General features: G+C 48.8%; 1 protein-coding gene and 1 long non-coding RNA gene across 3 annotated transcripts in view; one reads left to right on the forward strand and one right to left on the reverse strand.

The window, feature by feature from the left end:
• MEI1 (meiotic double-stranded break formation protein 1) overlaps window positions 1-11,308 on the forward strand; it is a 67,228-nt gene extending 55,920 nt beyond the window's left edge. The window contains exons 25-31 of the mRNA XM_029205668.1: window positions 2,467-2,548; window positions 2,736-2,911; window positions 8,068-8,149; window positions 8,751-8,857; window positions 9,805-9,936; window positions 10,127-10,239; window positions 11,027-11,308. Coding sequence (XP_029061501.1) covers window positions 2,467-2,548; window positions 2,736-2,911; window positions 8,068-8,149; window positions 8,751-8,857; window positions 9,805-9,936; window positions 10,127-10,239; window positions 11,027-11,072 — 738 coding nt within the window. The 3' untranslated portion in view covers window positions 11,073-11,308. The remainder of the gene's footprint in view (window positions 1-2,466; window positions 2,549-2,735; window positions 2,912-8,067; window positions 8,150-8,750; window positions 8,858-9,804; window positions 9,937-10,126; window positions 10,240-11,026) is intronic.
• Window positions 8,312-12,281, reverse strand: LOC114885616. Of its 2 annotated transcripts, XR_003791143.1 has the most exons (4): window positions 12,154-12,281; window positions 11,265-11,382; window positions 9,747-9,930; window positions 8,312-9,118 (listed from the first exon to the last, which is right to left on the reverse strand). It is a non-coding gene; the product is annotated as an uncharacterized LOC114885616 (long non-coding RNA). The 2 variants fall into 2 exon arrangements; XR_003791142.1 differs by having other exon boundaries at window positions 8,312-9,930; window positions 12,154-12,277.
• Window positions 12,282-12,348: the final 67 nt, after the last annotated feature.

Genomic DNA, 12,348 nt, shown 5'->3' on the forward strand with positions numbered 1-12,348 from the left:
CTCTGAGCTTCATTTTCCTTGCCTACAAAACAGGGAAAAAACATTCAAGGCTGTTGTCAAGTTGGTTTACATTAATCCATTTAGCACACATGGATCGCCTGCATGCCAGGCTGTATTCTAGGCACAGAGGAATAAAAAATGAGTACAGTGTATACCCCAGACTTGGGGAACTTGTGTTGTAATCTTTAAGCAAAGCCCTAAAAGGTAAGCAAGACTGTACCCGGCTAAAATAGTGGGGGAAGGGTGCTCCAGGCAAAGAGAATGATATGAGCACAGGCCTGAAGCTGCACAAATTTAAGACTTGGTATATAAATTTGAAGGGTGGTGAGGTACTGCGTGGCTGGAGTGTAGGGAATGGACTGTCAGACTGGACAAGAAGGCAGAATCCAGCGTGTGACCTTGAAGTTGTGGGTGGCAAGCTGTGAGTGCCATACTGTGTAAGCTGTCATGTGACCGTTTGAGAAGGTGATGCAGGGAACAGGAGGGCCATGGACATATCCACAGAGCACCCCGTTTCCTCGCAGCCCCTCCCTCTTGTACGACCTTGTCATCCTAGTGCCCTGCATGAGCTCCTCTGTGGGCTGCTTCACATTCAGGTGTTTCCTCCCTAAGGCTGGCTGCCCCTAGTGGACAGAAACCATCTCCTAGCCTTTGAGGTATCCTCACACTGTGCCCAGCTCTGTGCCAATCTAATGCCAGGCACACACTCATTTGTGTAGAAGTGAAGTGAGTTTTCAAGTTTGGCCTCTAGGGTTTCAGTAAGCTGTGGCACATCTACGCTATAGCAGATCCTCAGCTAGTTGCCAATGGGGTTGATTTGGGACAGGAACCTCTCCTACTTTCCTATGTGCGGCTATCGGGCCCACCCCTACCCCTGCAGTCACCTGCCTGGATGGAAGCCTGCACCTTGTTTTTGGTTCTGCCCTGGCCCTCAGCTCATAACTAGCCAATTACGTAACTACCTCTACTCTTAAGTTCTCCCCTCTGCCCTAGTTCAGGCCTGATCATTCATCCTCACCACTGATATGGCCTATTCACAGTCTTTTGGCGTCCAGCCTCTCCCTTGCTCCACCGCTCCTATCCCTATGGCCACGGTCTGTCCACACTTACCCTCTGCTCACTGTCCTTCAGCAGCCTTTTTGTTCTCCTCATGGCTGCTGAGACCCTTCCTACCAGGCCCCTCTGCAGCCTTACTTTCTGCCATTCTACCCTCCTTTCCTGTCTTCTGACCAAGTGTTTGCTCTTCTCCCAGTCAACTGTGCTCTTTCACATCTCAGTACTTTTTTTGTTTGTTTTTGGTTGATTTTTAATAGCTATTATTTTTAGGACAGTTTTAGATTTACAAAAACACTGAGCAGATAGCACAGAGTTCCCATATAACCTCCACACACAGCTTCCTCTGTTTACATCTTAGATTAGTATGGCATCTCCATACCTTTATACAAGTTGGTTCTTCTGCCTGGAACCTGCCAATTCCACCAGCTAACAAGCATTTTTTTTTTTTTTTTTGGCTGTGTTGGGTCTTCGTTGCTGTGCACGGGCTTTCTCTAGTTGCAGAGAGCGGGGGCTACTCTTCGTTGCGGTGGCTTCTCTTGTGGAGCACGGGCTCTAGGCGCGCGGGCTTCAGTAGTTGTGGCTCGCCAGCCCTAGAGCGCAGGCTCAATAGTTGTGGTGCACGGGCTTAGTTGCTCCGTGGCATGTGGGATATTCCCATACCAGGGCTCGAACTCGTGTCCCCTGTATTGATAGGCGGATTCTTAACCACTGCGCCACAAGGGAAGCCCTAACAAGCATTTTTGAGGAATTGCTTTGTGCCAAGCACTTGTAGATCCAAGTAGAGGAAAAGCTGCCTTCAGGCAGCGTATGTTCTGGGTAAGTAGAGCAGAGCAGACTCACAGCTTTGAACCTGTCACCCAAACTAACCCCTCAGTATGGTCATTGCTTTGACATTAAGGAGCACATTCACGATGCTGGTCCTCAGCTCTTCTTCACGAGAGCTCTGGAGAGAGTGAAAGCAGGTGGCACTGTTCCCTTTTCATAGGTGAAGGAAGTAAGGCAGGCTGAGAGAGGTGCAGTGCGGTGACTTGCCCACGGCCATATAGCTGGCAAGTGGCAGAGCCAGGATTTTGATTCTGGGCCATTGGACTCCAGATCTGAGTTAGGTGGTTGGTGGGCTGAAGAGGAGACTGACCCACAGCTAAGGCTGGGAAAGACTCCCTGGTGCAGGAGCTCTCTGAGGATGGGGGACACTTGGGAGAAGCAGGGTTCTCCAGGTCTGGGCTTGATTTTCCTCCTCAAGCTCCTGAATCCAGGATCGGTGAGGCTCACAAGACTCTGTGTGGCCTCCTCTGTCCTTCTGGATGCAGCGGGTATGTGTAGGGGGGGTAAAAGAGATATTGTAGCAGGTGGTTTTCTGCCCAAGCTCCCAGAATGTGGGGGTTATCCCTTTACCCTCTGCCCTGCCAGGTTCATCAGACACTGTCTGTGGAACTGGACCAAGTATTGAAGGCCCTCAGCTTTCCGAAGAAAAAGGCTGCGCTGCTCTCAGGTGTGGGACCAAAGGCCTCTAGCAGGAGAAGAAAAACCTTTCCCCTAGATTCTGAGATGAGACCACCCCACCCAGACCAGTCCGTGGTCACCCCTTTATTATCCCCGTGGTCTTCCACCTGTGACAGCGCTGGTGGGGAGGTGGGGAATGAGGCAAGAACTGGGTGTAAGGAGTTTTCTACTTTCAGCTGCCATCTTACGCTTCCTGCGGACAGCCCTACAACAAAGCTTCTCCTCTGCCCTGGTTGCTCTGCTGCCCTCAGGGGCCCAGCCACCGCCAGCCCCTGAGGACACTGTCCTGGCTCCACTGGGAACATCACAAGTGCTGTCCCTGGTCATCGGACTGCAGAACCTCCTGGTTCAGGTAAGGCCTTTGTGGAGTGGGACCCTGGCAGTGGAGCCTACTTCTCCCAGGATGACAGCAGAAAGGGGTGGCTGCCTGTCAAGATCCTGGTATTCCCACTAAGGCCTAGAGAGAGGTTTGACTGGTTTTAAAGTTTCAGTGACAGAAATGAAACTCAAATTGTCTCATAACTGAGAAGTCCAGGGGTCAAAACTGGCTTCAGGCACAGCTGGGATCCCAGAGGCTCAGACAGTGTCATCAGAACTCTGTCTCCATCTCTTGGCTCTGCATTTCTCTGTCAGCTTTATTCTCATGGGATTGGTAGGATGACCAGCAGCAGCTCCTGGCTTATGTCCTTCCAGCAGAAAGAAAGTTTCTCTTTCCTCGTAGTCCCCAGAATTGAGTCTCATTAGCCTGGCTTGGTAATGTGGCAGTCACTATGCCCAAAACATGGGATGCTCTGATTGACCTGCCTTGGGTGAGTGTCCTCTCCTGGAGGCTGGGGCATATGGTCAGCTCTCCGTAACTCGCATGGACTAAACATAAGAGAGGAATGGTTCTGCAAGAGAAAACTGTTCTTAGAAGGAGGAGGAATGGATCCTGGACAAGCAAAACAGTAGATGTCCACCTCAGAGGGGCTTGTGTTTTACAGCTTAGAGGATTCTTGGAGATCATAGTTTATCCAGCAGTCACATACTGTGAAGGGTGGTGGGGGCATGGAGATCGATCAGATTCCCGCCTTTGAGAAGTTAACAGTTTCAGGGGGCGGTGGATGATGCCATGTGGATAAGAGGTGCTAACACAGAGTGGGCAGTGCTGGGTTGAAGGGAAGCACTGCACAGTGGGGGCACAGGACGTACATTACAGGCTGGTGTAGGGTGACTGTGAGGCTTGCTGTCAGAGAAGGCTTTCTGGGGGAGGTGCTTGAGCTGGGCTGGAAATATCAAGTGACTTGTCCTAGGTCCCCGAGGGTAGGGGGCATCAGAGATGGGATTGATCTTGATGGCAGCACAATTTCGTCCTCTGATATGGACTCATTCCCTGTCCTTGGCCCTCTGGCCCGTTCCCACCCATGATTCCCTGAGACCTTCTTCTCTTTCAAGGAGCTTATTGTCTGTTATTTTCAAATATGAGCTGGTCACTGTAGGGTGACCAAGGCCCCAGATGTTTATGCTGATTTAGTTAGACGTGGACTGCAAACGAGTGAGAGGAGTTGCAGAGACTTCCTCGGGGGGGGGGGCGGGGCCTTGATATGAGTGGTCTCCGCTGGCCGCCCAGATAATGACAGACATATTTGATATGGCTGTTGATTGTGGGAGATTATGTTCAAGGATTGATCCCCACTGGGCCTGTGCACAGGTTGGGGGAAGTGGGGAAATGTGAGGATGTAGAGAAGGCTCCTGAAGTGGGCCCTGTGCGGGCTGTGCGGATGCCGAGTCTTGTCCTGCCAGCACATCTTTTCAAAGGCTCTGTGCTCTTCATGGATCAGACCTCTATCACGTACAGCACTTATCTCTCTCTGTTGTGAGTTCCCATTTTCATATCGGTCTTCCCCAGGCTGTGAGCTCCTCAAAGGTAGGGACTGTGTCTGGTTAATCTTTGTGTCTCCTTCCCCTTGTGGGTTCAAATCCAGTTGGGAAATCACGAATCAAATGAGAACCAAAGCATCAGCTTTATTGCTGACAAACACCATAGTAGAATGTAGCTGGGACTTAAGGTCAGAACGGGCTTTTTTTTAGTCTGAGATTTTTCAAACATACAGCAAAGACGAAAGAATTTTACAGTGAACACTCATATACCCACCATGTACATTCTACCATTAACATTTTACTATGCTTGCTTTATCATATCTTATCCAAAAGGATTTTTTAACTACCCTCCTTCCCTTGGGCCAGACCCGGAGCCCATAGGCAGGTAAATTGTGTTTGCATTTCCATAATGTCCATGTTGGACACTTAGCCAGCTGGCCAAGATCTTAAGAGCCTGAGTTCATGGGAGCATGACCTTTAATACCTTAGTTCTGCCCTGATGGCTCAGTAGGTGTTAAGCTAGCATCTCACTTGTTAGATAAATCTCTCGTTGGGTGAGGAAAAGCCAGTTAGAGGCAGGAGGAAGGGCAAATGCTTTCTCTCCAATGTTTCTGAAAGGGCTGAAGTTCCTGTTTTAATATTCAAAACAGAGAGTGGGAAAATGATTCCCTTATACTCAATACCCAGCATAAAGCCTCCCACAGAATTGGCATTCAGTAATGTTTGTTGAATGAGTGAATGAGGACGCAGAAATGAATATGATGCCATTTCAGCCATTTAAGCACTCACAGATTGTAGGAAACACAAGAAATTATAATTAATGGCAAAATGACCTATTATTTGAATCAAGGAAGGCTCCACAGGAGAGATTACTTTTGAACTGGCTAATCTTAGGTACCTGGGAAAAGGGTGGAAGTGCCCACTGGTTAAGAGTTAATTTTAGATTAGAGAAGGAGAAAGGGCACAAGGCTTAGGATTTGTTTCTAGACCTGCCACCTACCACTCAGGTGTCCTCAGGTCAAGTATTTTCTCTCTGGGCCTCAGTTTCCTCAACTGTAAAATGAGGTTAGTGAATTAGCTCAACCACTTCAAACTGTAGGTCTTAAAGACCTTACAGATCCTGTGAAGGAGACTTAGGGGTTGTTAAAGAGCGAGAGTGTTTCCCCTATTATACGTTTCACTAAGATAGTCACCATTTTTTAAAAAAATATAACAGAATTATTTTAGTATAGGATCTTAGTACAATCTTAAACAGTGGGAAGAATATTTATCCTATGATTTACCTGTATAGTATAAATACATAAATAAACAAGTCATTGCCTGGGATTAATTTCCAACTGATTTCTTTTTTTTTTTTCCTTCAGTATAGTCACCATTTTTTGAGTGTTAACTCTGTGCCAAGCACTGGTTAAACCCTCTGTATGCATTGCTCATCTTACCCTCTCGGCAGCCCAAGTAATCCTTTTATCCCCACTTAGCAAAATCAAGTAACCTTGGCCAGGATCACACAGATGGTAAGTGACCAAGCAAGGCTTCAAACCCAAGTCTGCCCCATACCTTAACCTCCAGGTTGCTGCCTTCCAAAGAATAGCATGAGAGCATAGGATTTTTGTTGGTGTTGTTAGTTTGTCTTTACATTTTAAAAAATCAGTTTTATTGAGATATAACTTACATGCAATAAAATTCACTGATTTTAAATGTACAAGTAGATGAGTTCTGACAAACATATACAGTTTTGTAAACACCACCACAATCCTGGTATAGATTTCCATCACCACAAAAAGTTCCCTTGGACCCGTGTTTAGTCAGTCCCCTCTCCCCTTCACTGACCCTTGGCAAACACAGATCTGCTTTCTGGCACTAGTTTTACCATTTCTAGAATTCCACATAAATAAAATCATAAAGTATGTGGTCTTATGTGTCTATCTTCTTTCACTTAGCTTAATGCTTTTGAGATTCATTTATATTGTTGTGTTATCAGTACTTCATTTCTTTTTATTGGTGAGTAGTAGCCCCTTATGTGGCTATTCCACAATTTGTTGATCCACTCACCTACCGACAGATATTTGGGACTTAAAGATTTTTGGCTATCATGAATAAAGACTGGAGTACAAGTCTTTGTGAATATCCATTTTTATTTCTCTTGGATAAATACCTAGGAGTGGGATTGGTGGGTCAAATGACATATTAGTTTTCTATTGCTGTGTAACCACATATCACAAATGTAATGGCTTAACACAACACCCATTTATTATCTGACAGTTCTCTACGTCAGAAGTCTGGGTGGGCTTGACCAGGTTCTTTGCTTAGGGTCTCACAAAGCTGAAATCAAGGTATTGGTCAGGCTGGGTGCTTATCTGGGAGAGCTGGGAAAGAATCTACTTCATCCTCCTGTTGGGGGTGGGTGGGTCTTTCAGCTCTTTAAGGCTACACACATTTTTTCTCACACAGCCCCTCCATCTTCAAACCAGCAATGCATGTTGAGTCCTTCTCACACTTCTGGACTCTCTGGTTCTTTTTCTGCTACCAGCCAGAGAAAACTCTGCTTTTAAAGGACTGGTGTAATTAGATTTCGCCCACCCAAACAATCTCCCTTTTGCCATGTAATGTAACCTAATCACGGGAATAACATCTGGGAGCAAAGGTCATGGGACCATCTTAAAATTCTGCCTACCACGTATGGTAAGTGTATGTTTAACTTTATAAGAAACCATCAGACTGGGACTTCCCTGGTGGCACAGTGGTTGGGAATCCTCCTGTCAATGCAGGGGACATGGGTTCGATCCTTGGTCTGGGAAGAACCACATGCCACGGAGCAACAGAGCCTGTCACCACAGCTGCTGAGCCTGAGCTCTAGAGCCCATGAGCCACAACTACTGAGCCTGTGTGCCACAACTACTGAAGTCTGCGCGCCTAGAGCCCATGCTCCGTAATAAGAGAAGCCACCACAATGAGAAGCCTGTGCACCACAATGAGGAGTGGCCCCTGCTCGCCGCAACTGGAGAAAGCCCGTGTGCAGCAACGACAACCGAACACAGCCAAATAAATAAATTAATTAAAAAAAAAAAAAGCCATCAGACTGCCATCAGTGGCTGCACCATTTTTCCTTCCCATCAGGAGTGCATGAGAGTTCCAGTTGCTTCACATTCTTGCCAACACTTGGTACTGTCAGTTTTAGCTGTTGATGAGTGTGTAGTGGTATCTCAAGGTGGTTTTAATTTGCATCTCCCTAACCCTAAGTTCTTTTCTTATGCTTATTAGAGCATAAAATTTTGTTTGATGAAAGGTTCTGCTGCTTTACAAAAAGATTTACATGCATTGGCTTAGATAAACTGTGTGGCTCTTACAGAATCTGTAATCTGTGAATCTCTTAACGGGGCCCAGGGCCCATCCTTTTCTGAAGCAAAACAGTTTCTCAGATGTAGGTAAATCATCAGTATAAGCACCGTGCTTTGTGTGTGTGGGTGAGAGATGAAACCAACAAACATTTCTTGATTATCTACAGAGCCACAATCCCAAATCTGAAATTCTGAAATCTAAATTGTTTTGAAAACCAAATGTTTTTTTCTTGGTTGGCACCAAAATCCACTGGTAGCAAAACCGGACGTAAACTTCTGTGGGGTTTTTGTTTTTGTTGTTTTCTTGCAGAAGGACCCTCTGTTGTCCCACGCTTGTGTCGGCTGCCTGGAGGCGTTGCTTGACTACCTGCATGCCCGGAGTCCAGACGTCGGTAGAAACCCTCCCCATTCTCTGATGTTCCCATGGGGGAGATTGGACGGGGCCAGCACCTGCCACCCTCCCACCCCAGACTCCCATCCTCTGTTCTGTGATTCACACTCATTTTTTTTGGCCAAGCCATGTGGCTTGCAGGATCTCAGTTCCCCAACCAGGGATTGAACCCAGGCCATGGCAGTGAAAGCCCAGAATCCTAACCATTAGGCCACCAGGGAGCTCCCTGATTCACACTCATTTTGTTTAATTCTTTTAACAATACTGCAAGGGCACTGCCATGCCCATCATACAGATGAGGACACCGAGGTTCAGGGAGGTTAAGCAACTTGCCCCAACCAAGGTCACATAGCTCTTAAGTGGCAGAGCTCTTCCTGTTGCCTGCCTCCCACAATAGTGGGATATGTGGTCTCCCTGTGCCAGGCAGCATGGGTGGATAGAAGCCCAGGAGAAAGAAACGCCCCGGGGTCAGCTTGTCCAATGCCCTGCCTTTGCTGAGCAACCCTTTTTTGAGCCAATAGGAGAAAGTTTTCTTTAGCAATGTTCCAAGGCCTTTGGAAAAGCAGCATTAATAACACACGGTTGACTGGTGTTTCCCATAGCACTCCATGTGGCCTCCCAGCCCTGGAATCGGTTTTTGCTATTTACCCTCCTGGATGCTGGAGAGAATTCCTTCCTCAGAGCTGAGATCTTGAGGCTCATGACCCTGGTAAGTGCAGAAAGGATGGTCCTGTGGTCTGAAGAATGCCATCCTCCAAGAAGGTAGAGGGGCTGGATGAGCCTTCACCCTACAAGAAGCCTGCCTAGAGAATTCCTCTGAATGCCCACATCTCCTTTGCCCAGACTACCCAGACATTTTTTCTCATTCACTCATGAAACATTGACCAGGCCTGCCCACCACCTGCCAGATCCTGTGCTAGGTACCAAAGATGTCAGTGAGCCAAATGTTCTTCCTTAAAGGTCCCTCAGTCTAGAGAAGGAGATAAGACAAGGAAATTCATAGTTAAAATATGGTTATTAATGGAAGAGTAGAAGATAATGCTAAGTGCCTAGAACATGGTAAGTGCCCACTGAAAAAACAAGGCAGCAAGCCTGTGAATGATAGTAAAGTGGATCAATGAATAAATCAATGGTTGGTGTAGGAACCCGAGAAAGAGTAATTGCTTCTGCCAGAGCTGTGAGGGAGAAGTGAGTAAGAATATAGTAAGCACCCAGTTAATGCCTGTATTTCTTAAATAAAATGAAAACATTCAGCAGTGAAGGTAACATTTTAGCTGAGGCTTGAAGGATTAATAGGCAAAGAGAAGGAAAAGTATTGCAGGTACAGTATTGAAGTGAGAACAGCAGATATACGAGAATGTGGTGGTGTGTCTGGGTAACCACACATAGTCTAGTGTGAGGGGCACGGTAGGAGTGGCGGGACTGAAGGGGTCAGCAGAGCAAACTCTCAGGGTCTTGCAATCCTCCTCATTACCTCACCCTCCTGTGACACAACCCCACCCCTGCCTACCAACACTGAGCTCTTGAAGGCAGAGTTCTGTGGGCTTCAGATCCATGCCCCCAGCCCAGTGCTGAGCCTGGCAGGGCACAGCAAATACCTGTGAATGAAGGAGATGCCGAATCACTACATGTTTGGGCCTTCTCTCCCGGGGCCAGTTTGTGCGGTTCCGGAGCAGCAGCATCCTCTCTCGTGAAGAGGTGGGCCATGTTCTGCAAGGCGCAGCTTTGGCTGACTTCTCTACCCTCTCCAGCACCACACTCCAGGCTCTGCGTGGCTTCTTCCTGCAGGTGGGTGGAAAGGGGATGCTATTTAGCCACTGTGAGGCCAGACCCTCTGTATCATCTTCCCTGTGGAGGTGGGGAGCTCTAGCCACAGCAGCCAATGGGAGGTTAGGAGTGCAGGGGGTGGAGGGTAGAGAGGGCCTCTATGGAGTGGGCACTGAGAAAGCCTGTCTTCCCTACCCTCTTCTCCCCACAGGTCCAGAGCATGGGCCTCCTGGCTGATCATAGCATGGCCCAGACCCTGCAGGCCTCCTTGGAGGGTCTTTCCCCCAGGGCCTCCACGGCCCAGCCACCCCTACAGGACATGATGTATCCTTTCTTGCATCTGGGAGCTTTGGCCTGAGCAGGGTCACCCAGGTAATGGGAAGCTATAGCGTCATGCTTCAGGACAGAGAGTTGCACTGTCTACAGCCCTGTCTTCTACAGCAAGCAGGGGTCAGCGAGAAGAATTAACAGTGGTAGCAATGACAATGACTTGCTCTGTTTATTAAGTTCCTACCGAGGGCCAGTCATGTTACATGCACTGTATCTAATCCTCACAGTAGCTACGTGTGTTAACACAGTTGTAACTTAGCTCAGAGAGGTTAAATGACGTGCCCAGAATCACACAGTGATAGCATCAGGATCTGACCCCAGACATGACCATCTCCAAAGTCATATCACCAGACTCAGAAGGGAGCTAGTCCTTCCCCAGGAGCTTTGGAGAAAGTTGCCCAAGCCCGGTTGGCATAGATGCTGCCCTAAGCACAACACGGTGGGGGAGGGTGCTGGGTGACTGGCAGATCCCTGAGAAAGCCTGGGGCTGTGGCAGTGCTCACTGGCCCTCTGTGGGGTTGTTGGGGTGCTCCAGAGACCCTGTGGTCTGGAGGTGTGTGTGTGGCCTCCCTGGCTCTCCTCCTAACCCTTTCCATGGAACGTTCCCTGATGTATAGCAACTACCCAGCCCAGGTGTTCAGGTCCCAGTTTTAGAATCCATCCCACTCTTCTCAGGTGCACCTCTGCTCTTGTCTGTTTTTGCCTTTTTGGGCCCTGGAAGTGTGGTTCTCCCATGGCTGGCCCCACCTCTCTGCTGTTCTCCTCTCATGTTTGCTGCCAGCTGCCTGGGAGGAGTGGCTGTATCCCTGTCCCACATCAGAGACTGATCTCAGGACCTGAAGGCCCAGAAACAGAACTGAGACCTGGAGAAGACAAAGTCAGGGCACACTGGTTTGGGGGAAATGGATGACAACTGCAGCCGTGCATCTGGAGCCATTTACTCCATTGTTGAAATAGGAAATAGTGATATACTCACATGCCTGTGTGGGCTCTCCAAAAACATTTCCCTTTGGACTTACCTTGGCTCCCTCCAGCTGGTTCCTCAGCCAGGATGGATGGCCTCAGGGAGAGAAGGGGAGGGATTTGTTCTGCTAACACCAGCTGGTTACCTCAGTTGAAGACGTCAGTCAGGCCATCCTTGGGGCAGAAGGGGCAGAGAAAGGCCATGTGTTTGGTGCTGCTGTGGTCCAAGTGCTCTGGGAAGTACTTTACCTGCTGCTTCACCTCAGGTGAAAGTGGAGAGAGGTACAATTTCCAGGCAAGGAAGGTGAGCAGGTCAAAACCTCAGCCTTCCTAGCTGAGGGAAACTGCCCAGCTCAGCTCTTCCCTGGCTAAAGTAGGTCCCCTGTGTTCCTTTCTCTCCCGGCCCTCCTCAGAGCGTGTATTTGTGCACACACGTCTTTCAATGTCTGCCCTCCACAACTGCCCGCACGTGTTCTGAGCTCAGCTCACCAGGGCCTTTAACTCCCTTCCTGCCTGTCTGCCAGGGCCCCGGTGCCTGTACTTGGCTAGCCCTTGGGTCTGGCTGGACTGACCCTACGCAAAACTGGGCTGAACTCCGTCCTAATGATAGGACAGGGAAGGACCCCACGAACTTGGGTTAGAACTTGGTGGATCCGAGGGGCGAGCAGGGTATGCCCCAACTCTGCACTGCACGTTACTCAAAAAGAAAAAAGTGTTAGCCACGACCCACTAAACTGATCTTGACAACTGCAGTTTAAAAAACACTCAGCTGGTACCGCCCTGGTGGTCCAGTGTCTAAGACTCCCCGCTCCCAATGCAGGGCGCCGGGGTTTGATCCCTGGTCAGGGAAGTAGATTCTCACATGCAACTAAACATCCCACGCGCCGCAGCTAAGACCCAGTGCAGCCAAATAAATATTAAAAAAAAAAAAAATAAAACACTCACCTAACGAAACAGTTTCGGGGAGGCCGCCCAGCCTGCAGGGGTCAGGGCCTCATTGCTGATGCGTCCGACACACACCGCAGGCTATTTCCTCCAACCACACCTTAACGCGGCAAGTGCGCAAGCCGCCACGCAGGGTGGGAGGGACCGAACTCCCATGGACCTCGGGCAGGGCTAGCGCTGGCGCCTACTGGGCGG

Source organism: Monodon monoceros, unplaced genomic scaffold, assembly GCF_005190385.1.
Source record: "Monodon monoceros isolate NGI ecotype Baffin Bay Population unplaced genomic scaffold, NGI_Narwhal_1 Super_Scaffold_6, whole genome shotgun sequence".
NCBI lineage: Eukaryota > Metazoa > Chordata > Mammalia > Artiodactyla > Monodontidae > Monodon > Monodon monoceros.